The sequence below is a fragment of the Halichoerus grypus genome, chromosome 8 (genome assembly GCF_964656455.1).
Source record: "Halichoerus grypus chromosome 8, mHalGry1.hap1.1, whole genome shotgun sequence".
Lineage (NCBI taxonomy): Eukaryota > Metazoa > Chordata > Mammalia > Carnivora > Phocidae > Halichoerus > Halichoerus grypus.
The window spans coordinates 150792582-150816966 of NC_135719.1; the positions used below are offsets into that span (position 1 = coordinate 150792582).

At 57.4% G+C, this 24385-nt stretch overlaps 1 protein-coding gene across 3 annotated transcripts; it reads right to left on the reverse strand.

Moving 5' to 3' along the window:
* Positions 1-1612: 1612 nt before the first annotated feature.
* CDCA4 (cell division cycle associated 4) lies at positions 1613-12076 on the reverse strand. 3 transcript variants are annotated; one of them, XM_036113675.2, is made up of 2 exons: positions 12024-12076; positions 1613-4170 (listed from the first exon to the last, which is right to left on the reverse strand). In XM_036113675.2, the coding sequence occupies exon 2, from the start codon at positions 4162-4164 to the stop codon at positions 3436-3438; it is 729 nt and encodes a 242-aa protein (XP_035969568.1). In that variant the 5' UTR covers positions 4165-4170; positions 12024-12076; the 3' UTR covers positions 1613-3435. The 3 variants fall into 3 exon arrangements, with proteins under 3 accessions (XP_035969568.1, XP_035969577.1, XP_077910429.1); XM_036113684.2 differs by lacking the exon at positions 12024-12076 and adding an exon at positions 11501-11873; XM_078054303.1 differs by lacking the exon at positions 12024-12076 and adding an exon at positions 10891-11463.
* Positions 12077-24385: the final 12309 nt, after the last annotated feature.

Below are 24385 nucleotides of genomic sequence, written 5' to 3' on the forward strand. Positions count from 1 at the left end.
CCATCAGCGGCCACAGCGTGCGACCTTCGTGTGACCTTCGGGGCCGTCAGTCAGGGCGAGGCCCCTCTGGAATTTTTCACAGGCCGGCTGTCATCCCTCAAACCTGCCTCCCCTCCCCCCAGGCTCCGGGGGACAGCGGCGGGGCCCCCGCCCGCCCTGGGAGCCCCAAGCCAAGACAGCAGGGGTGGCAGGCATACCCGAGGCCCGTCCTGGCTGAGGAGGGCGGGCAGAGGCTCAGCCACGCTCGGGAGCAGCCGGGAACACGCAGCCGAGCCCCGCTGCCTCCACCCGGGCTTCCCCTGCCCAGAGCCCAGAAGCGCAGAGCTCCCCTGCCCCCCGGAGAGGCAGCCCGAGAGGTGGGGTGAGGACAGGAGCCCTAGCATGCTGGGGCCCACAGCGGCGCTTGGACGGCCGGGGTCCCGCACGTGCAGGTGGGATGCATCCTCGGCAACTGGCCGCCTGCCTCCGCCCCGCTCTGGAGGCGCTCACGTTTCCAGGGCCATCTGCGGTCAGGCGCCCACCAGCCAGCCTGGCTGGGACGACAGAGGGCCTGCAGAGCTGGCCCCGCCCAGGGCAGCCAGGCCAGCAGGCGGGCGCGAGGCGGCCCACGGGAGGGAGCCCCTGGAGTGGGAGCGGACAGCTGGGAGACAACAGGAGAGCAAAGGGGGAGAGGAAGGGCGGCCGGCAGGAGCAGCTGTGCCAGCGAGGTGGGGACCCCCAAGCCGGAGGCCCTGCTCGGCCGGCCGTCCTGAGCGCACCGGTTCTCCGAACGGCTCCACCTCGGACAGGGCAAGCGGGCGCCGCAGCCACTGAGCCTGAAAATGTAATTTTTAAAGAAATCATATAAAGACACAAGGTACTTGTTAACCTTGAAAATAAAACTGCCAGTTATTTCACCAGCAAAAGACGGATTTATCTGGGAATAACAGAGTTTCAATGCAGCACACGCAAGCTACGGAAACACCCGAGAACATCGCACAGGAGGCGCTTTTCTGGGGGGCGGGGAGTGGGGCTGTTGTAAACGGAAACTCCGTTGGAGTAACCTGAGAGCTCATAGAGGTTTCTCATTGGCTGGGCTGGGGCAGTCTCTTATTGGCTGGGCTGGACCACCTGTCATTGGCTGAGCCGGGACTGTCTCCCATTGGCTGGGCCGTGACAGTCTCTCATTGGCTGGGCTGTTGCCAGGGCCGGAGGAAACCTTCCCTCGTCCTGCTGGGAAGGTAACATAGTATCCATGGGCAAGGGGCGTGTCTTCCTGTTGGGTCCGCTGTGGTCAGTGAGTGGGGGGCGGCAGCGCTGCTCCTGCCGGCCTCCTGAGGCCATTCTAAATGAGGTGTCCTTTTACTGATTTTTCACACTGCTTCAGGGTTATTGTTTATTAAGACACAGAGACTATTTTCCACGAGGAAAAGGTACGTTCAGAATCTGAAGGAAGCCGTCCGTGGAAGTCTCAGCCTGCTGCTGGCCCCTCCCCCCAGCCCCACAACTGGGGCAGAAGCGGGCGCTGAACGTCGAAGGCTGTGTGGTTGGCGAAGTGCCAATTTAACACATCCAAGTGAAACAGATAAGCCACTCGAGGATTATGTTGTAGCTGATAATGAACACATTTCCATTTTGTTTGCTGGGTAATTTTTAATAAAGCAATGGTACATGGCTGATATTAAAGAAAGGTCTTATGCAGGAAAGAAAACAGACTGTTTGGGCTAAAGGCTGGGTAAAGAAGAAAAAGCGCGAGAAGCAAGAGATGGGCAGGGGTGGGGCACAGGAGTGTAGGCTTACTTGTAAACCAGTAAAAAAATCAAAAAGGTGTGGGTGTTCCCAGTGTCCAGGGCAGGGTCACAGGGAGCACGCAGGATACCCCAAAGCTCACTTCCGCGGCACTGTTCCGCCAACCCCGCTGTCAACCACCCTCAGGACTGAGAAGTCATACAATCACGAGTGTCCAGATTTACTTCTAGACTTCTCCTCACAGTTCTGTCCCAGCACCACAGCAAGCGTGGGCACTCTCCAGTCCAGCGCCCTTCCCACACACGCCTGGCACGCGGTGGCCTCCGTGCACACCAGCCCAGCAAATGTGCGTCCAGCAGCTAGGCTAGTGTTGACCTTTTTACCAGTAAAATGGGTTTATTCAGGAATAACAGAATTGCAACCTGCTACGGCAGAACCATACGCAACAAACAAATGAGAGGAACATTATTTATGGAGAAAGGAGGAAGCTGGAAGGGCTGTTTGGAACGGAAGTGCACTGGAGAGAAGTGGGAGTCCTGGGTGATGAGGGCTTGTCTCTGGCTGAGGTTCTGGGGCCGGCAGTTTCTGGTGGGAGATGCAATGTGCACCTTTTCCTGTGGGGCCTGCAATTGACTCTTTCCTGTTGAGGATTCTTCTGCTGGGTCTGTGATTGACAATCCTTGATGTCCCGTGGGACGGAGTGAGAGCCCCCTCTTCAGGCCTCCCCACTCCATTTTAGTGAGGTTTCCCTTGATTAATGTCCATACCAGTCGGAGGCCCTCTACAGTGGTGAGGCACGCTGGGGGGGCAACATCTTCCGGGGAGAGGCCCATCGCGCTGGGAAAACCACACAAGAGGGGCCCCGAGAGTCAGATCCTCTGAAGGCACCGCCTGAGACACCTGGGGTGCCCACAATCTGACCGAGTGACAGGATCTGACCCTCGCCTCCAACATACACATATAAATAGGCATAAATAAAACCTTCTGAAATCCCCACGTAACTCTAACGAAGACAGGGCTGGCACAGCAGATCCGGTAATGACACTCAAGAATAAAAGGTGGGGCTGTGCAAGGTGCTCTAATCATCACGGAGGACAGGAGAAGGTTCATACAACGTCAAGTGAAAATTCATGACCTAGGTATGCTACATGGAGTGAAGCTTCATGTAAAAAAAGTCCTTACTTAAACCTTAAAAAAAGAAATACACCAACTGCAACTGTTTAGGTTATAAGTTTCTAATGTAGCAGCAGAAAATGTTTATAGAAAAAATATACTTTTAAGAAAATAGCTGAAAAAATCTAAAAAGATAAAAGTATAAAAAGTTTAAAAAATATATCTTAAGACAAAATATTGCCCAAAACATGTAAAACTTAATTTAAAAAAATTCACCTATCTAAAGTTAAACCAGGCGGGATACAGAGCTGGCAACTCGAGCCCTCCAGAGAGCTGCAGCAGGACAGAGGGGACGAGCGCCCAACCCAGCGGGATGTCAGACTGGCCCAGATGACCAGCCCGAAGGAAAACCGCCTAGCCCCCTTGGGGAGAAATGGGAGAGAGCAACTGGATGCTGTTCTGGAACGTTCTCCTCATCACAGACAAACCAGGCGCTGAGCCCGCAGACGCAGGGCAGCGAGCATCACAGGCCAAGCACTCCGGATGCCTTATGAATCAATCCGCGACGTGTCCCATCAGGGCACAGCTGCCCTCTCAAGTCTCCACCAGGATCTCCACCGCGTGGTCCAGCTCACCCAGATCCGACCTGCAGCTGGAACTGGGAGGCGGCGCGGTCACGGAGGAGAAGGCCTGGAGCCCGCTGCCATGGCCCGACTGGGTGCTGCCCACCATCCCCGTGAGCACCGCGTCCAGGTCGTAGTAGGAGCTGTCCACGTCTGCAAACAGCTCTTCCACAGAACCAGACGTCTTATTCTCCAGCGTTTCAAATATCTGATCCAGGGACTTCTGAAAGCCTCCTCTGTTTTCTCGAGAGCTGTCCACTTCCCAGAGGCCGCTCTGCGGGCTCCTCAGGGCCTGTGCAGACGGGACCGCGGCAAGTCCCGGAACCAGGTCTGGCGCGTGGCCATCTCCCGCGCCAGGGGCAGGGCGCTCCCCCTCCGGCTCCCGCACCGAGCGGCACAGGATGTCAGTGGAGACGAGGCGGTCCAGTGGCGCCCGCCCTGCCGCCTGGGGCACCACCGCGCGCCAGGCCCCGTCCTGGGTCATCTCTTCCTGGATCTGCCGGACCGTGTTGGCTATGAGGACCGAGCGGCAGAGGTTGGGCTCAACCAGCATGTGGCACAGCTGCAGCTTGACCAGGGACATGTCCAAGAGTGACTGGCGCTGCACGCTGTAGGAAGGCATGGCCTGCGCACCTGCTGGGCCGCCTTCCACGTCCTCCCCGTCCTCGGCGCTCTTCCTCTTTAAGCCTCGTGCAAACATCGTGCCCTGTGGAGAGCAAGGAGGATGCCATTGAGCACATTCCAGAGTCCCCAGCACACCCTGCCCCGAGCCTCAGTCTGCAACTGTCAAGGGCGGGTGTAGGAGGGGGCCTGGCTGCGGTAACGCCACTGCTGGGGTCCCGGGGGCACATGGAGCCCCAGCTTCTGGGAGGGAGGGCTCTGACACATAACAGAGCTCTAAAGCACTCCCCGCCCCCATCTCCATCAGAAAAGACAAATGGACTACCAATACAGGAAATACACTTGTACAGAGCAAGGCTGAAACCCTACACCCAAATTCTGGGCATTGGTGCCTACAAGGGAGGAGAGCATGGAGGAAGCGGGACAGGTGCTGGCCTGCCTGCCGCCCCCTAGCCTGTGCCCAAGCTGACGACCAGGGGTCCCCGCCATGGGCAGCCGCTATCCCCTCAGGGCTTTCCTGCCACAGCCCTGCCGAAATGTGCCCCTTGGGTCCAGAGGGCCAAAGCCTTCACAGCCCAGGGTCGTGGCAGCACATTCAGCTGGGGAGGGCGGGGGAAGAACGACACTTGGGCTGATTCCCTAGACAACTGTGTCCCCCCCTCCTCCAAGGTACAGCTTGGACTCCGCCTCACTGGGCACAGGTGGGGACTCCGAGGCCAGCCGCCATTCCAACCTGGAGGACCAGACACCTTGGGGCAGGTTAGGATGCACCTGGAGGCTCTGGGGTGGCACCGGTCTCATGTACCACAGCAGGCTCACTAGATGTCTGCTCTCAGAAGCCAAAATAGGAGCAAACTGTTCTTTTGAACTGATTCTAGGTTGAGAGATCTCTGGAGAATTAAAAAGCAGAGCAGGAAGGGTCTGGGGCCCCAGCCTGGTACCTGCAGCACCTGGCCAGGCACCAGGAGGGCTCCGGAGCCGACTCCCAGGGCATACCACAGCAGCGTGTGAGGTCTACCCTTTCTAGGACAAAGGTAAGCCATAATGCATCAAGTTTCTCCCTCAAGTTCATAAAGTAGCTAAATATTTTTATTTCAAGTAACTTTTTAAAAAAGATTTTATTTATTTGAGAGAGAGAGAGCCCAAGCAGGGGGAGCAACAGAGGGGGAGGGAAAAGCAGGCTCCCCACCTGCCCGATGTGGGGACTTGATCCCAGGGTCCTGGGACCATGACCTGAGCAGAAGGCAGATGCTTCTGAGCCACCCAGGCGCCCCTTATTTCAAGTAATTAATTTGATTTATTCATAAAGAGAATTAGTCTTTTAAATTTGCAAATTTTTAGATTTTTTTTTGTTTTTTTTTTAGAAAAATCAATCCCGTGGCTGTGTGTGACTGCTGCCGGCCCATTACCTTGGTGTGCCCGGGGGCCCCCAGAGAACCAGGCAGGGGCGGGGCGGTGCCTGTGCTGTCTGCACTCAGGCCCCCGAAGCTCTGCACCCCCGCCAGAAGCCCCTCTGAGGACTCACTCCTGCCAGCCCCACCGTTAGACAGAAAGAAAAAGGACCCCTGTCCCTGGGGTTTCCTTTCGATGTCATAGATCTCACCCCTATACGTTTAACATTTTAAGAAATTTTTAAAATTAAGTGACCTTGGGGGCATTTATCCCAAAGAAATGAAAGCCAACATTCATGCCAAAACCTGCACAAGAATGTTCCTAGCAGCTCTACCCACATAATGACCCAGTGGAAACAAAGTCCAGCACCAGGGAGCGTCTGACACACTCGGGGCATCAGTCACACACTGCCACTCAGGAGGGCAGTGTGCCCCAGAGACACCCACACCTGGAGGGGTCTTAGGGGAATTATGCGGAGCAAGAAAGCCCATCTCAAGTGGTTGCATATGGCATACATTTCCAGAACATTCTAACATGACCTAGATAGGAAGTGGGTGTAGTGGGTCCATGAAGCTATGCATGTGCTCTGACCGCACAGAACCACGTGCGTGCACACAGCATCACTCAGCTCTGTGGTCACACGGAAGACACGTGTGTCTGCATGTCCACTTCAATGTCAGCACCATAGCTCCACGTCATTTCCTTACAGCAGCCTGCGCATCTGTAGTCATTTCAAACTAAAAGCTTTAAAACGCTAAGTGACTGTAGCTTATTCCCCTCCCAGACTACTTTCCCCAGAGCAGCAAACAGGTGTGACTTACCAACTCTGAAGCCTGAAACCACTGCCATTTCTACCAGAACACCGGCCACACACTGACTTATCGACTATTTTTAAACAAATGAATAAACAGGTTTACCACCAAAACACATGAAAAAGATTTCACTCACTACTGATAGCAAAGGATTCAAGAGTTTTGTTGTGGCTGCAAATTCAACTTTTACAGAAGCTTTTTTCTGTCAATATTTGTGTAAAAATCACTTGCTTAAAATTGATGAGTATATTAAGAATTAATATGAAATTGTCAAACTACAAGATACACTGTGTTGGGGAAAAAAATCAAGTCTTCAGGGTTCCTCTGTGGCAAGTCACTTTACTTGTCTTTTAGTATCTCTTTTCAACCAAATCTAAAATCCCAACTCTGTATGACAACCGATTTAATTTAGAGCCCAACGAAACTCACTCAAATAACATAACGAAGCCCAAGTTACCAAGAGAATGACTCAGAGCCACCCTTTCTGCGAGTCCTGCATAGCGAGGTCGGTTAGCAACACCAGGGCCGCTGGGAGCAGCGAGAGACCCACAGCTCACACAGCTCAAGACGCCACGCCAAGCACCCAACTCCCTGGGGCCCCATCTCCCTTTCCTCGAGGGGTCCTCAGAAAGCCCAAGACATGAGCTTGTGCGTGGTCAGTGCAGCGGGAGCCTCCCGCACCAAGGCTGAACTCAGGGCCTGCCACAGCTGCTCCGGTTAACAACAGCCCGGGACAGCACTAGGAACACGTCACATCAGGAAAAGCCTGGGGAGGGCCCTGTTAGTATTTGCTTTGAAAGAATGAATATACACAGGGTACCAGCTAGTCCATCCAGGACGCCAACCCCTAACCTGCAGCAACCAGCCAGGAAAATTAATAAAGGCAAGCCTCACTAAAATGGAGAAGGTAGAACGGGGAGCCAGTACCACTCATGGCAATGACAGCCTCCCCCCCGGAAATACGCACACTGCATCTCCCACGGGAAACCGACACCGCAACTCAGCCAGTGGGAAACCCTCACCACCCCGAGCTCCTGCTTTTCTCCAAGGGACTTGGTTTCCTCCAGCTCCCTCCTTACTCGCCTTCGTTGGATTTGCCTATGGTTTCGCCGGAGCGTGCACGTCCTGTTAACCTTAGAAATAAACCTACCAGTTATTTCACCAGCAAAAGACGGATTTATCTGGGAATAACAGAGTTTCAATGCAGCACACGCAAGCTACGGAAACACCCGAGAACATCGCACAGGAGGCGCTTTTCTGGGGGGCGGGGAGTGGGGCTGTTGTAAACGGAAACTCCGTTGGAGTAACCTGAGAGCTCATAGAGGTTTCTCATTGGCTGGGCTGGGGCAGTCTCTTATTGGCTGGGCTGGACCACCTGTCATTGGCTGAGCCGGGACTGTCTCCCATTGGCTGGGCCGTGACAGTCTCCCATTGGCTGGGCCATGACGGTCTCTCATTGGCTGGGCTGTTGCCAGGGGAGGAGGAAACCTTCCCTCGTCCTGCTGGGAAGGTAACATAGTATCCATGGGCAAGGGGCGTGTCTTCCTGTTGGGTCCGCTGTGGTCAGTGAGTGGGGGGCGGCAGCGCTGCTCCTGCCGGCCTCATGAGGCCATTCTAAATTAGGTGTTCTTTACTAATTTTTCACCCAAATAAATCCATTTTCGCTAGTAAAATAACTGACTTTCACTTTTAAGATTAACACAGACCAGGAAGTCAAGACTTGTATCTCCATGACAACCCAGGATGCCGATGACGTCTGTAACAGTCACCCCAAGGGCCCAGGGCTTCATCAATAACCGACGGCTGCCCTAATATTTGTCCCCACTTCCTAGAAAAATCCAAACGTGCTGCCCACGAAACCACAAGGGCTGCTCGCCTCCCCAGCCTGCAGCCCCCATCAGGGGCCCTGGAAGCCGATTCCAGCCAGCAGCGCTGCCACTCCCCTGCCTGTCCCCAAGTGTCTGTCCGCAAGCCAGGAGGTGGCCCACTCCCTGGCTGCAGGTGCTTCCAGTAAACAGCCTTTGCTCTTCTCCCACAGGTGCCTTCATTGGTTTCCGCAGCTTACTGTACATACTGGGAAGAGCATCAGAAAGTACAAGACAAAAATCACCGTGGCCGACCCCTCAGAGAACCAGTTAGGACGCGGGTTCTTCCTAGCATCTCCCTAAGCAGGCTCTTCTCTGTGCATGAGAGCTCACTACGAGCTCTGCTTTTCTTGCTTATCACACTTTCCACCACACGCAAAAGCTGACCATCACTTCCGACAGCCTGGCGGTGACCCTCAGGTATAAACACACAAGGAACTGAGCCTTATTCCCTGCCTTTACACCACTCACGATCTCCCCAGTTAGTGATGCTGGGTTCTGACTCTAGGTTCTGATATTGGCAGTACTTGGCTCTGCAGAGGTTCTACTAGGGCAAAGCAGGAGCATTTATAAGGCACGTGATACACACCATCAGGCTGCTCTCTAGGAAGGCGCCATCAATTCGCCCTGCACCAGGCTTTTCCGTAGGGATTTTTTCACATTTGCTGGTAAGTTCCCCTCCACTGTAGCCATTATCCCAGCTCCATCTTCCAGGCCCCTGCCATTAACCTGTTTCACCACCCTGGATGTAAACATTATTTTCAGATTCAAAATAAGCAAGTCAAATGGGTAAGCTGGGGTGTGTATGACAATGGAACACTACCCAGCAAATCCACACCGATCTGTGCAACATAGGCAAACCTCAGATACTATGCCTAATTACAAAGCAGAAACAAAGAAATAGATACCATATGATTCCATTTGTATGAACTTCTAGAAGAGGTAAAGCTAACCTAAGTTGTAAAATAGCAGAATGGTTACCAGTGGAGGAGTAGGGTCAGTCAAGAACTCCCCAGGATGATGGAAATTCACCCCATCTAGACAGGAGCATGGTATTTGTCAGATTCCCTGAACTGCACCACTAGTAACTGCTCATTGCATTGTATGAAATAAATGATACCTTGATTATAAAGAAAATACATAAACAAGTTGATGGCGGGGGAGGCCACCACATTAGTTTAAATCTAAACCATTTTAGATATTGCCTCCCCTGCATCACTAAGTGCTTGGATCTCATTCCGCATGCCAGGACAAGTATGTTCAAAGCCATTCTAATTATTCCCTTCAAATGTCCCAAACCCTGAGCAACTGTTAATTTTTGTTGCACTCAGTACAAGAAAATGCTGGCAGACTTAGGACTTGAGACGGAGTAGCTCAAGGTCAGCGCATCCAATCACGCGAGCCCAGGTGCCGTCACCAGAGCCGTGTCAGGGTGATGCGCCAGGCTGAAGGTGGCCAGTGAGGATCACCCTCCTCAGACATTTGTGCTTGGGACCAAGTCAGCACAGAGTACGGTTCTGAAGGCAGCAGGGGTGGGCACACATTCCCCCAAGCACATGGGCAGCCCAGGATGGTGGTCTGGGGCGCTTGACCCTTCGAGCACAGCACACAAGACCCCACACTTCCCAGGCTGTCGTAACTGCAGAGCCTGACTCACCATTCAGTTCTGAACAAAAAAGCGTTCGGTATTACGCACCTCCATCCACTCCACAGATGGCCGGAAGGTCTTACTGAGTTAAGTCCCATCAACCCCTCAGGGTTAACAGTGTTTCGCTCAAAACCCTCCAAAGTCAGTGGACAAACAGGCCATTAGTGCTCAGCTCTTGGTCAGAGCACAATAGCCTCCAGACCAAGGGCTGACCAAACAGAGAAAACTGGAGAAGACAGAAAGACTGAGGGTCCCCTGTGGTGGGTGGAGCCAGGGAGGGGCACTGCGCCGGTTCCATCAGGGCACCCCCAAGACAAAGGGGACCCCGGCCTGGCAGACTCCCCACGGTTCACGGCGAGTGGCCTCTCCCTCTCCTGCAGCTGCTCTCACATCCGGTGGCCAGCAATCCCCAGACTCCGAGCAGAAGAGCTTGGAGAGCAGGAGACAGACTCGGCTCTGACCTGACCTGTCACCACGACCTCAGCCACCACCAAGCACGCTCGTGACACTCAGGTTTTTCAGGCAAATCCACGTGAACTCTCAGTTTCTGTCACATGATCAGACTGTCTCTGAAATACCCCATCAAAGGAAAACGGGAAGACAGAGCAAGTGTGCCAAAGTCTTGAGAAGGGCTGCTTTGGAGTCCAGCTGTGGGGGTTCATCTTCACTGTCTTGAAATTTTCCTTAAGCTATTACTAAAAAGTGCATTTCAGGTACTTTTGTTACTTGGAATGAAATACACAAACTTTCTCTGCCTGGAAACATGTTCCCTTAGGAAGCTGAAAAAAACTTCCTAGCCCTCTTTCCAACATAAAACCTGCCATTCTTTCTAGAAAAAGGTCATAACTGACTTCATTCTGAATTTCAACTTCAGCTGTAAAACATGGCAAAATTTGAAAATAAAGTTATGTGCAGAAAGTGTATAAGACATTAAACTTAATTTTGTAAGCAGGCATTTTTTCTCTTCTTTTAAAAAACAGTTAACTCAGTCCTGCTGTCCTGTGCATGCAACGCAAGGGTCACCAGAAGAGGAAACAGAGTTGGGAAACCCTCCATTGGGACCAGAGCATCTCCCAGCAAACTATTACCTGGTAAGCTCTTTTCCTGGTAATCCTGTTTTGCAGACAGTAAGCTTTTGAAAATGTGGAGTTAAGCTTGCCTCGGATTTCTGGAAGAGAGGTTCTGATACTTTTCCTAGTGACAGCACGGCTCCCTCCCACACCTGAGTGGCAGGGCAGCAGGGCACAAGGAGCCCATTGAAGATGGTTTACCAGTCAGGTCTGGGAATTCTCCTGTCCTCACTCCCCACTGCCCTCCCCGATGTCCATCTCCACTGCACTGGGCAGCTTCAGCTGGACTGCACAGGAGGCAGGCAGGGCGGGAGACCACCCAAGGCTGTCATCATTTGCTCCCCGATATTCCCTAGCCAGCTTAAAGAGAAGTTGGGTCCACTCGAGTACGGGGGACGGAAACCATTGCAAAATATCCTTAACGTTCCTTTTCAATCCTTAACGTTCCTTTTCAAAGCAATTAAAACCCAGAAACAAAGGAAAAGGAGCCAAAGTGAACACTCAGAGGCCTGCAGCCCGCAGCAGAGACTGTGCGGCCCTCCAGGGTTCCAGAGAATGGTGCCCCCCCATTGTGGAAGGCGTTCTAGTACCAGCAAAACCCAGCTTCGCTCAAGGACTTAGAACGCACCGCGCACTCAGTGTCAGGAATGCAGAGCAGGACGGGAGCCCGGGCACCACAGGTCCCCGCGGAGGGGGGAGGGCGCGGAGGGCGCGGAGGGCAGTGCGGGGCCCTCTGGTCGGCGCTGGAAACACCGGCCGGCCGGACGCGGGGCTCGGCAGGCGGCGCCGACCCGGGCCCAGGTGGGGAGGCGGAGGGGCTTCCTGGGGGGCCGCGCCGCAGCCCACGGCCCCGGCTGGCGCGCTTCCCCTTCCAGGGAGCCCGCAGCGCGCTTCCAGCCCGGGGCCACCCACGGCTCTGAGCTTCAGACAGAGCCGGACAGCCGAAGTCCGGGCTGTGGCCGCACGACCGGGAGTCCCCGGGCGCCGGAAGACCCGCCAGGCCGGCCGGTTGGCCGGCCGGCCGCCCCGCGTCGCGCCCCCTCCTCCGCCGCGCCTCCTCCCCCCACCCCGCCGCGCCCCCCGACCCCCGGGGCGCCCAGGGCGGCCCGCCTCTGCCGCACAAAGCCCGCCGCCCGCGCCGGGACGCTCACCTGGCCGCCACCGCCGTCTGCGCCCGCGCCGCCGCCGAGGGAGGGGCGGGGCCGCGCGGGGCGGGGCGGGGCCGGGCGGCTCCGCGCCCACAAAGGGTCGCCATGGCGCCGGCCCTCCCGCCCGCCGATTGGCCGAACGCGGGGGCGGGGCCTCCGGTTCAAACCGCGGGCGGGGCCTGGCGCGCGAGTTCCCGCGCGGCCGCGTTGGCCGTTGGGGCCCGCGCCCTGGCCACCCCGCCTCCGCCCGCTCCCAGGTCTCCGCGCGCGGCCCCAGCGCGCCTGCGCAGGGCTAGCGGGGCGGGGCGTGGCTTGGCGGGAGAGGATTGGGAAGGGAAGGGGGGGCAGTCAGAGCGGTGAGCTGGAGGGGAGGGGACGGGATGGAAGGGAGGGGGAGGAAGGGAGAGGGACGTTAGGAAGGGGAGTGAGGGTGGGAGAGCGGTGGGCTGGAGGGGAGGGAACGGAGGGGGTAAGGAAGGGGAGGGGAGAGGGATGTTAGGAAGAGAAGGGGGGGTGGAAGTGAGAGCAGGGGGAGGGGAGGGGAGGGACGTCAGGAAGGGGAATCAGAACAGTGGGCTGGAGGGGAGAGGAGGCGGGGGCAGAAGCTCCCTGGACAGCCTGGGGTCAGTACAGGGACTTCCCAGGTTTACATGCAAGAAATGAAACCATAAAAGTCCAAAGCAGGGGAGGTTTCTTAGAAAATAATTTCTCCAAAGGTCTTAAGTAGAATACAGAATCCTGACTCCATTAATTCAAGCAACATTGCTTGAGTGCAGGCCGGGGCAGCAGTCCTAAGCAAGTAGAAGCCTCTCTGCTCTGTTGTGCCATGTGCTGGGGCTATGCACCAACCCAAGGGGTAAGTGGTGTTGGGAGAGGCCCAGGTGAGGTGGGCTCCCTGTGCAGACGCCAAAGGCAAGGGACTAGGCTGGAGAGGAGGAGCCCTGGGATCTGGGGAAGGTGACGTGGCAGGGGTGGGGGATGGAGACCACTGGACACTGGACGCTGGGCAGACAGGGGCAGGTCCTGAGTGGGGCTTGGAGAGCATGACTGCTAAGATCAGATGTGGGGAGTGGAGGGGGAGAAGTAGAAAGTCCACCTGGGTTCCTGCAGTGCTGGGGGTGGCACACATGATGGGCTGTGACTCGCACAGATGTAAATGTTCGTGTGACAGTGGGAAAAAGCTGGGGGACTTTTGTTCCTAGCCATATGCCACACGGATTAAATTCCTTAACACACGGATACCCTGCAAATGAAAGCAAGATGAGCAAACCAATAGAAACTGGGCAAGGGATATTAACACAGTTCAAAGCAAAAGAGAGAAAATGGCCTTCCCTGGTAGAAGGGCCTTCAGCCGGGAAGAAGAGCCGTGTGTGTTCCAGCTGTCAGACTGGCAGAAATAAAAAATATTCTCTGCAGTAAGTCTGTCTTCCAGAGCTGTCACTCTTTTTCACCCAAAATGTCCACCATAAAATGAAAAATTAACAGGCATACCGGACACAAGACCAAAAAGTGGGGAAAAAAACATACAGATAATAGACTCATGGGTGATCCTGATATTGGAGTTTTCAGACTTTTAAAAACAGCAATCATTTTATTCATGAGAATTAGTGACAAGGTGAACGGGAATGTGTTAAAATGACTCAAATGGAGGAAATAGCATCGAACTCTTCTCAACCAAAGGGCCAGCATAACCCCAACGATAAAACCCAGAAAGGAGGCCAGAAGGAAGAATCGCAGGCTGATTGCTCTCACAGCCACACTTGAAACTTCCAAACAATAGTAGCAACTCAAAGTCCCACAATACACAGAAAAGAAGATAAAGCACAACCAAGTTAGGGTTGTTCCAGGAAACAGAAGGTTAACACTCCAAACCAAACCAAGTAATTCATGACATTAACAAAATGAAGAAATAGTTGGAAATCTCAACAGGTGGAGAAGTATCCCTGGTAACATTCAACCCCCGTTCATGGTAAAATACTGAGCAAACTGAATATACAAGTGCAAGCCCACAGCACCCCCCTCACCTCTGACACCCACTGCAAGTTTGGGGCCACCAAGACCACCCTCGGTTCAATAATTCACTACAAAGGCTCACGACAACTCACACTCGCCGTCGTGGCTTGTTACTGTGAAAGTCCTGCAGGGACGAGGTCCAGGCGGCCCCCCCACCACCCCCCCCACGCATGGGGCTTCCACACCAAATGGCCCAAGGCCCCCTGCCAACAGTCACCCACGGGCAGGCAGGACAGCCCAGGGGGTTGGGGATCCCCTCCCAGGGCCCAGGGGCAAAGACCAGACCTCCTTGGGGAAGGCTCATTTTTTTTTTTTGCTACGCAACAAGGGACTCCCTTCACCTAAGGGAGGTGTACTTACAAAAAACCTACAGGAAACCCTGTAGTGTGCAGTGCCATAGTGAAACCGTGCAAGCTGCCTCCCGTGATCAGGAATTAGGGGCAGATTTCTACCCAGCATCGTGTGGGAGGGCCTGGGGGGCAAACAGGCAAGGGAAAGAAGTAGAAGTTACAAGGATTCAAAAGGAATTGGGATCATTATTCCCAGAAGATCAGTTTCTGAATGTAGAAAATCCAAAGAATCTTGTCCTAGCCGGCATGGACGGTCACCCACAGATGGGTGACCTAGATCCACCATGATTTGTTTTCTCTCTGTTCCGGAGTTTGGAAGGCCATGGGGAAGGTTCTGATGTGCAGAGCGAGCGGGAGGATGAGAGAGAGCGGTCCTGCTCTGAAGCCAGCCGTCCCCTCGGAGCAGGGCCCACCCTAGGAGCTCTTGCAACCTATCATAATTACCTCCTAAAAGCCCTGCCTCCAAAGACAGTCCACTGGGGGCCAGGACTGCAACATAGGAACTGGAGGGGGACACCATTCCATCCATAGCAAATCTCCACATAAATGAGTCAAATGAATGAAGAATTAGGCATGACCATCAGATAATCCTATTTATATATACAAGTAACAAGCCAGTATAGAATTTTTAAAAATGTTTTAATGATACCATTTGCAAAGCGCCAAAAACATCAGCACCAGATGCATCTAGCTACAAATATGCACGGACTGTACCCGGAGGAGCACAAACCACCGTGGAGAGAAGTCAGGGACTGAGCTGGGGAATATGCCAGGTCCCCGACTGGAAGACTCCCGTTGTAAAGATAGCGGTTCTCTCAAACTTACCTGTAGATTCGGTGCGATCCCAATCAAAACCCTAACTTGTTTCCTGGAAACTGACAAGTTGGTTCTAAAATCTGTACGGATGGGACACTGCGGGGCTCAGTCGGTGAAGCGTCTGCCTTCAGCTCAGGTCATGATCTCGGGGTCCTGGGATCGAGTCTGCTCAGTGGGGAGCCTGCTTCTCCCTCTACCCCTGCCCCTGCTCCTGCTCTCTTGCTCTCTGTCAAATAAATAAATAAAATCTTTTTAAAAAGGGGCCCCTCCATTATAGCCCCAAAGTGAGAACAGCCCAAGTGCCCCAGTGGGAGGATGAGCCGGGCATATGCAAGCACGCACGCTGCTGGCTAAGAGCAGGCGTGCACACGGAGAAAGAAGGTGCCAGAGCGCACGCCGGTTGCACAGGTGCAAAGCTCCAAGCAGGCGGAGCTGTCCTGTGGAAGGGGAATGGTGGGGCGGGGGGAGGCCCAGAGAGACTTCTGGGACCCCAGGACTGTCCATACTGGATCTGAGTGCAGGGGGTTCACCTTTGTTTAATACGTTCCCACTGGGAGCATCCTCTGTTTGTGCTCCGAGAACTACGCTGATCAGGACATCGAAGGCGGGGTCCCCAGAAGGCCGGCCCCCAGGCCCCCAGTCTCGGGCGATGTGCGGTGCCTCACGGTCTGTCGCAGGCCCTTGGAATTACTGACCACACGTGTGTATGACCCGGTCCAAGAGTCCAGTCTTTTCGGTAATAAAGAAAACCACACTGTGGCCTCATAGCAGGGCCCCTTCCTAGAGCCTTGGGGAGCATGCGCTCAGCCACCTCCAGGCAGGAGGAGGGGGGCCCCCCCAGCCCCCGCCTGCCCTGCCGCGCTCTGTGACACCTGGGCTCGCCTGGGACCACGCCCTGCGGGTCCACCTGTCTGCCCCAGTCTCGCGGGTAGAGGTGGGGTGCTGGGGTGGTGACAGGCCCAGGCACAGAGGAGACTCCGAGGCCGTGGCCAGGAGGCCTGTCCCAGAGATGCTCCAGGCCCACCTGCTGGCGGGGACCCTCGCCGGACCCAGCCCTGAGACCCCACCACCCTTCCTGGGATCTCCTGTCCGCTCTTGGAGGGGGTCCCACTGGGCAGGGGACACGTTTGCTGCCAAAGAAAATAGGTCAGAGGGTTTATGACCTCACCCATCTGGTGTCATCACCCAGTCCTTTGGATGTGGCCAGAGTTAGAATTACACTTTGACAAGTGGACTTTCTTTGAACATCAGGAACATTGTTGTGAACGTCCTGTGTGCCTTGTTTGGTGAACTTTTCCCATGAGACAGCCTTAGGTATCCAGAATCCTGGAAGGTTCCTCATTGGACTCTGTGTTGTCTACAAAAAAACAGAATGACGTTAAGAGATGCTTTCCTTTCTGTCATTCGGTATTTGTATTAAGAGCAGCGGTCACTGGGGCGCCTGGGTGGCTCAGTTGGTTAAGCGACTGCCTTCGGCTCAGGTCATGATCCTGGAGTCCCAGGATCGAGTCCCGCATCGGGCTCCCTGCTCGGCAGGGAGTCTGCTTCTCCCTCTGACCCTCCTCCCTCTCATGCTCTCTGTCTCTCATTCTCTCTCTCTCAAATAAATAAATAAAATCTTAAAAAAAAAAAAAAAAAAAAGAGCAGCGGTCACTCACAGAGTTGCTGCCCCGTGAAGGGTGAAAGCAACCTCACCTCACATCGGCTGCATCGGATCTGCTGCAGGAACACAAACCCTCCCAGCTCCCTGGGGCTGGACGGGAAGGTGGGGCAGGTCTGGGGGGCAGGGAGTCCGGCCTCCTCCTGGCACTCCCAGCCCGCGTCTGGCGTCTGCCTGCACTGATCCGCTGCCTGGTCTCTGTCCAGGGACCATGTTGTCCCCTCCTGTACAGAGCCCCCCCCAGCTCCCTAGCTTCTGTGTCCCCGCCCAGGTGAATAGCCCAGACCCTCTCGGTGCCCCGAGAAACGGTCTGCCAGGGCCAGGCATCTGCCTTTGGTGCACCAGCCCCAGCTGAGCAGGGGGACCCTCCCCTCTGTGTGGGTCCAGGCCTCAGGGGCAGGCAGAAGGGCATGGGCTGGAACCCCAGATCTGCCCATGGTGGTCCATCCCCCCAGCATAGCTTTGGGGTGCACACGGGCACCACGGTCCCTGAACTCACAGATGCCACAGACCTGGGTGCATGGCTGAGGGGGCGCCCTCGGGGTCCCCTCTGGCCACCCCCCCACACACAGGGGGCTTGCTTTCCCACGCAAGACCTCCAAGGGTGAGCCCTGTAGGTGGGCGCCCTTGGAGGGCTGGATGTGATTTTGTTGAAGGAGCCCTCGGTTTCCTTACGTGGTAGCTGCTAGCTATTTCCACGCACCCTCACCGTCTGCATCAGCCGCTGGGGGACCCGTCTGATTCCCTCGAGGCCTGGGGACCCCCCTGCCTCTGCACCTTCTCAAGCCCCTCCCCTAGGGCCCCCTCGCTGGGTCCCCCTCTTCTCCCCCCTCCAGATGTTGGGGTGCCCCAGGGCCTGGACCTCAAACCACTTCTGTCTACACCCACTCCCTGGGCCGCCTCGCCCAGCCCCTGATGAAGCACCGTCTACCCCACAGCACAGAGTTTACGATGCCCGACGGTGCGGTCTCCCAGTATGTTCACGCACCGCTGTGGCAGACAGGATTCCACCAGTGGCTCCCCAGGACTCCCTGCACCAACCCAGAACCTGTGACCGTGGCCGTGGCAAGATGCCCGTCTGTGGCCGTGTTGTTACATGGCAGGGTGACCTGCATACCCAGATTTCTGGGACGGCCTGACCTGGTCACGTGAGCCCTTAAAAGAGGCTGGCAGCAGAAGGGGAAGCCACAGAGGCCCAAGCAAGACAAGGACGGGGGCGCCTCCCACGCTGGTTTTGAGGAGGCAGGGGCCGCGTGAGAAGGTGTGTGGGCACTCCGCTGGGCAGAGAGCAGCGCCCCCTGGCAGGCCGGCAGCCACAGGAAGTGGGGGCCTCCGTCTGACAACCGACAGCGGCAGGAATGGAGTCCGGCACCTGCTTGAGCGTGCGGGACCCCCGCTCCAGCCGAGGAGGCTCCAGCCACCTGCCTGATCCATGCTGCACGTCTGACCTACAGACGGCCGGCGGTGTCCGCCAGACCCACCCCTCCTGTCTCACTTTCCTCCGTGTCTCCTGGACGCTGGCAAACTAACACATCTGAAACGGAAGTCTTCGCTCTACCCAGAGTGTCCCGTTTCTATCACCGGTCCAATCAGCCACTCGCGGCTCGGCCAAAGACCTTAGGATCCTCCCGACAGCCCTCTTTTGCTCATATCCACCTCCAATCCTGTACAGACCTCGTGGGCCTCGTGGGCCAGCGACCCGGCCTCGGAACCTCAATCATATCCCGTGGATGTGTGATGCGGGCCACCAGCTGGAGGTCTGGAGAGTGAGGGGCCGTGTTGGGTGTGAAGCCCGGGCGTGTGGCTGCTCCCCACGGGGACAGGTGCCGTCTGCTGTTTCCCCAGCACCTGGAACAGAGCTCTGCGGGGTTGAAGGATGGCTGGCTGAGTGAAGTTCCATTTTCAGCTGCGGGCGCCATGCCTGCCCGAAAGCCAGGAGCTGCAGTCAGTTCAGAAACTGACCTGAATGCAGGAAAGCCTGGCGTGGAGCTCTGGGCTGTCGGGCAGGACCCTGGCCCGAGCCACCCCCCGCCACCGCGGTGCCCAGCCTGCGAGCCACGCCGATTAGGAAGAGCGACTGGCAGAAGCACCGGGAGTGTGTAATTATCCATGACAACGAAACAGCGCAGACCTGCATGGAGGACAGGCCTCTGGGCCCCTGCGTTGTGTGTCTCCCGAGCAGAGGCCTTGCAGCTCTTTCCAGGGATGCAGTGAGCAGATCACCAGGGAGAACAGAGAGCAGCATCTCTCCCTCAAGGTGGAGGACGGATTTGCTGTCCAGGATCCCGATGACGCCTCCGTCTGGGCCAGGATGGGCAGGCTTGCCACCAGTGCCCTGGGAAGGTTGGTGTTTCCCAGATGCAGGATCCCGCCCTGTGTGCACTGCACCCACGTGGGCCCGAGGGTTGCGGCGTGAAACGGACCCGCTGCGCCGTGAGTGACGGGCTCCCGTGTCCCAGGTCTTCGGGCGGCAACCCTGACAGGGAGGCGTCCCCGTCACTTGCAAGCAGGGTGAAATCTCAGACCCTTCGGGGCTTGACACTCAGCTCCCTTTTCCGTCCTTCCCCTTCCCTCCATGGGGACCAGCCTCTGGTAAATCCCAAGTGCATGCCAAAGGGCGCTGTGTTCTCATCGGGGGAAAGGGGTGCGAGGAGAGGAAGACGCCAGGCCGGGCGGGCCCGGTGTTGGGCTGCAGCTGGAAGTCGCAGAGCACACTCAGTTTCACACACGCAGACGTAGAGAGGTACGGACGTGTGTGCGTGTGTTTGTGGAGGCCTGCCCATACCGTCCGGCTCTGCAAACCACGCTGCCGGCCCCAGTGGGCGTCCCCGGCACCCGGCTCTTGCTCTCACCACTCTCGGCAGCGAGGAGCCGGGTCTCCTTGGAGAAAAGGCTGAGCTGAGTGAACTCAGCATCCTGTACCAGAAGGTAAGGACGCGTCAGAAGGACGCAGGAACCGACTGAAGGTTACGGACAGTATTCCCTCGAGCAAACCAGCAGTCCAGATGTAAGAGCGTACCCCCCAAGACGGAAGGAAACGCCAGCCTCGTCGAAGACTCTCACGCTCTCTCCCCACAAACTGCTTACTAACTAACGAGTGCGAAGTGCTCACCAGCTCCCCCGCTGAGAGGGTGTTGGCAGGTGCCGTCTTACCCCAGTGCCGGACTCCATGGGAGCCGCAGCATGTGACCGGGAGGACGGGGCGTCCCTCCAAGGTGGTCCAGCAGACATGCAGAAAACACAGGAGACTCTGCAGAGACCCCAGAGGATGTCACCGAGACAGTGTGCGTGTTAGATCAGTGGCGATTTCCCGATCTTTAAGGTTGCACCACAGTTATGCAGGAGAGAGTCCCGTGGCTCTGAAAATTCTCTCTCAGGTGTTAAGGGCAACAGGCATCGTGTCTGCAACTTATTCTCAGATGGTGCAGGAATAAATTGTTGTACGGAACAGAGAGTGAATAATACGGCAAATGCCCTAAAATGCGGACAATCGGGGAATCTGTGGAAAGAGAGAGAGAATCCAGAGTGTTTTTGCACTGAGTGTACCACTTTTCTATAAATTGGAAATTATTCTGAAATAAAAAGTTGGATAAAAGCAAAATAATTCCACATAGTTTCCACAGGTGCCCACGTAGACAAGTAAATGTTTAGGAATAGTCTGGAGGGTTGCACAAAAGCGTGTAAGCTGTGACCTCAAAGGACAGCAGGGTTGCAGGCGGTGGTGGGAGGAGACTCAGCGGGGCCTGCGGTGTGCAAGGAGGCATCCCGGGCAGCTGTGTGAGCCAACGTGGGGGTGACAGTAGGGAGAGGCAGCAGTGGACACCGGGGACACAGCGGGGGGTGCCAGTGTGGGAGAGCCGGAGGAGGCAGGGTTGGGGGCACGGCTGCCCCGCCTTCCGAGTGGAGCAGGCCCCGGGGAACAGGAGCAGTGCCGGACTACAGGGGAGCGTCACTAGCCCTGACGAGGCCAAGCAGTGGGATGAGCAGCTGCAGGACACAAAGGCCCTCCCCTTTGTGCTGGCTTTCTGCTTCGATGGCTTTGCCCACAGTCTCAGAGCGGCTGCCGCAGCTCCGGACCTTGCACCTGGCCTCACAGCAGGTCCAGGGAAAGGGAGAGCCTTTCCTCCAGGAGGCAGACTGAATCCCCGGCCCACCTCTCACTGGCCAGAATTGGATATGTGCCATTCCGATGGCACTGGGCTGAGACCAGAGGTTCTCAGTGTGTGGACTTGAATAAGGACCTCTTGGGAACCTGTTATAGATGCAAATTCTCTGACTCAGAAAGCGCGGGGCTGGGTCCCATCCCTGCTTTAACAGGAGGCCCCCTGGGTGATCTGGATGCAGGCTGCCCACCCCGGGCCACATCCAGGGGCGGAAGGGCAGACGGGGCGGGGCTGCTCCTCTCCAGGCCAGTCAGGAGCGATCATGATCCCAGTTCTGCGCATTTCACAGAAATGGAATCCTACCCACTGTGGCCTCTCGGGTCTGCTCCTGTCACTCAGCGGTGTTCTCCGTCCGTCCCGCTTGCCGCCTGTGTCCCACCGTGGGGTAGACCGCAGTTTGGCCTGTCTGCAGCCTCCGGCCTTAGCGAGTGTCGGCCATCCCTGTGGCCGCGTGCTTTCAGCCCCGGGTGGCGCGGGAGGGGTGCTGCTGGGGCAGGGCTGACTGCGGAACCGCCAGGCTGTTTCCCTCTCCGTTCCCGCCAGCACCGTGGAGGGGCGCGGACGCCAACACCAACACCTGTTACCCTCGGACTGGTTCTAGTGCACGAGGAGGCCCTGCCCCGAAGGACGTGTGCAGGGGGAGTCTGATGCGGCGGCCGGCGGTGGGCGTGCGGAGGCCTGCTGGACGCATCCTGGGAGGGCTTCCTGCGGCCACGGCTCGCGCGGCCGCCGCCACGCTGCCCTGCCCGGGAGCTCAGTCTCTGCCCTGTGGCCTCCACCCCCTCCAGGAGCCCAGTCTTGAGCTTCACCCCTGCCCCTGCGGCGTCTCACCAGCCGGGCAGGGGGCTGATGTCCCTGCCAATAATGCTGTCACCAGGGCTCAAGGCCGCTCGCCATTCCTCTTCTCAGACCCAGCTCTGGGCCCAGGGGGCTTTGGGCTCAGCCGGCCAGCCTGGGAGGTGGCTGGGCTCCGCCTGCCCTGTCCGTAGGCCCCGGGAAGCTTCCTCCCCAAGATTGGGACTGGGGAGGGGCCGCGGGGAGGGGCCGCCCCCCCACCGCTGCGCAGTGCTGCCCCCTGGTGTCCACGCACCGCACCTCCAGGGGCCGCCCCTGGGAACACATGGCCCTTTGTCAGGAATGAACTTGGCATCTGCGCAGGACCCCAAGACCAGCGTCTAACTGACTTTGAGCACACCCTCGTGTCAGGTCAGCTTAGGCCAGGGACATACACGACTCAGTGTCCCCAGCAGCTCTCTGGGCAGGTACGGTGGCCAGCCCCGAAAACATTGAAGACAGAGGGTGAAGTGACCTCTTCACAGTGAGCTGTCCTCGGGAGCCCTGCTTCCGAGGTGGCCTGGGGAGCCTAAGTGCTCCGTGCCATGTTGGGGTGCATCCCATGCCAGCGCTCCTCACTCCCTGGGCACCACTCAGGAGGGCCTGCACATGGGCTGCCCCAAGGCCCTCCCCTGCAACATCCCTCCCGGGGTCAGGAGGCTTCCTGCACCCCTTCTAGACCCACTGCAGACCACAGCAGCCCAGAACTCCCAGCTACCCCATTCTGAGTCCACGTCCCCCCGCTGTTTGGCCTCTCCTGAGGGGTGCGCCCAGGGTGTCACCAGCAGTACCAGGAGAGTGGGGTGGGCTGGGGAGGGGTCCGGCCCTGCACCTGACCAGGAGCGTCTGTCAGGGCAGGAAGCTGGAGGGCATCTGGTCGAACGGTCCAGTAGGTTGGTTTACGTGTGGGTGCTGAAATGTCAGGTGACCTGGCCGGGCTCCTCAGCTGGCATGGTGCTCGTCCACGCACACGGCCGTCTGTCTCCCATGGTTCCTTGAGGAACAGGAAGGGGACTACCCAGGCACAGGCCCTGTCCAGGGAGCCGGGAAGGCAGCCGTGAGCCGCATGAACGAGGGAGGAGCGAGGCCCAGAGTGTGTGCGTGTGAGGGAGCAGGTGGTGGGCGAGTAAAGGTCTCACACACAGGTATCTGGTCTGGTCACTAGCACTCGGCAACCCCACTGCTCACCAGAGAAGTTTCCGGAAACAACATGAGTCAGATGAAAGGCGAAAGGTCTGTGGTCAGTGAGTGAAGACAATACCATTGCTCATCATCAAGGAGGGGAGCACCACCAGGCAGGGGGCACTGACGCAGGCTGGGCCTGGGGTCAAGCTGGGCGCTGGCGCCCAGGCCAGCCCTTGCCCACGCCCTCCCCAGCTGCCCCTGACCAGCTGGGATTCGGACCTGGTGCCCTCTGCCTGCTGCCCCCCAGGCCTTGCCCTGGGTGCCCCCACACCCAGCATGCAGCTGGCCCATGGCATCGGGGTTCCCCTGGCAGCCCGTCAGCTAAGGTGAGCGCGCCCTGCACACTGTGTACAGTGGATCGGTTGGTGTCTTAGTGCGGACACCCGAGCTGTTTGGGCCCTCAGCACAGAGCTTCTCCTGGTCCCCAGGGGTCACTGTCCCTCCTCATACACATTTTCTCATTTCACGCGGCCCTATGCCGTCACTGCAGACACCCTCCGAGACCGGCCGGCGAAGGAGACCCTCCAGGTCACGCCTTCTGACCCTGGACCCCGGTTCACTGTGCCCTAGCCCCGCGCACCCGGGCTCCAGCCACCTGATCCCGCCCACGCTGGCCCCGCCCACATGGCGGCAGTCCGGGGCCTCTCCATCACCACCAGAGGAGGCGTGCCCCAGCGGCGGGTGCGATTGGCTACCTGAGCAGGCCTCCACCGGACCCGTCGCCCAGGGCTGGGGCCGCACGTGCCAGCGAACCTCAGCCCACCTGTCGTTCTTCCCTCCTGTCCAAAAACGCTGGTCCCCGGGCAGTACTGAGGTGCCGGGACCAGGTGGCTTGTGGCAGCTTCTCAGGCTGAAGCGCGGAAAGACCCAGGAAGACCCCCCAGGTGGGACACTTGTGCACCTGCCAGGGGCGCTCAGACAGCCTGGTCACCCTGGTCACCCTGGTGCCCGAGGGGCAGGCTCTGAGCTCCCTGAGGACAGAGGACAGAAAGCCGCGGCGGAGCACGTTGGGCCGGAGAGCTGAGGAGCCAGCAGCCCCTGCGCGGGTGTCCAGCTGGCCACCGGAGGCCTTGGGACAGAGAGGAGGTGGGGACAGGCTCCCCCAGGGGAAGGGCCCGTGATGAGGGAGGCGGAGACCGGAGGAGGGCCCGGGATGGCTGAGAGAAGAGCCGGGACTGGTCCCCCCCCCAGAGCCCCGAAGGAACCAGCGCTGCCGACACCTTGATCTCGGACTTCCAGCCCCAGACAGAAGTGGGAGAGAACAAGTTTCGTGTCAAGCCCCCGGGCCTGTGTTAAGTGGTTACGGCAGCCCCTGCAAACCAGCACAGGGCACCCCGTGGAAGG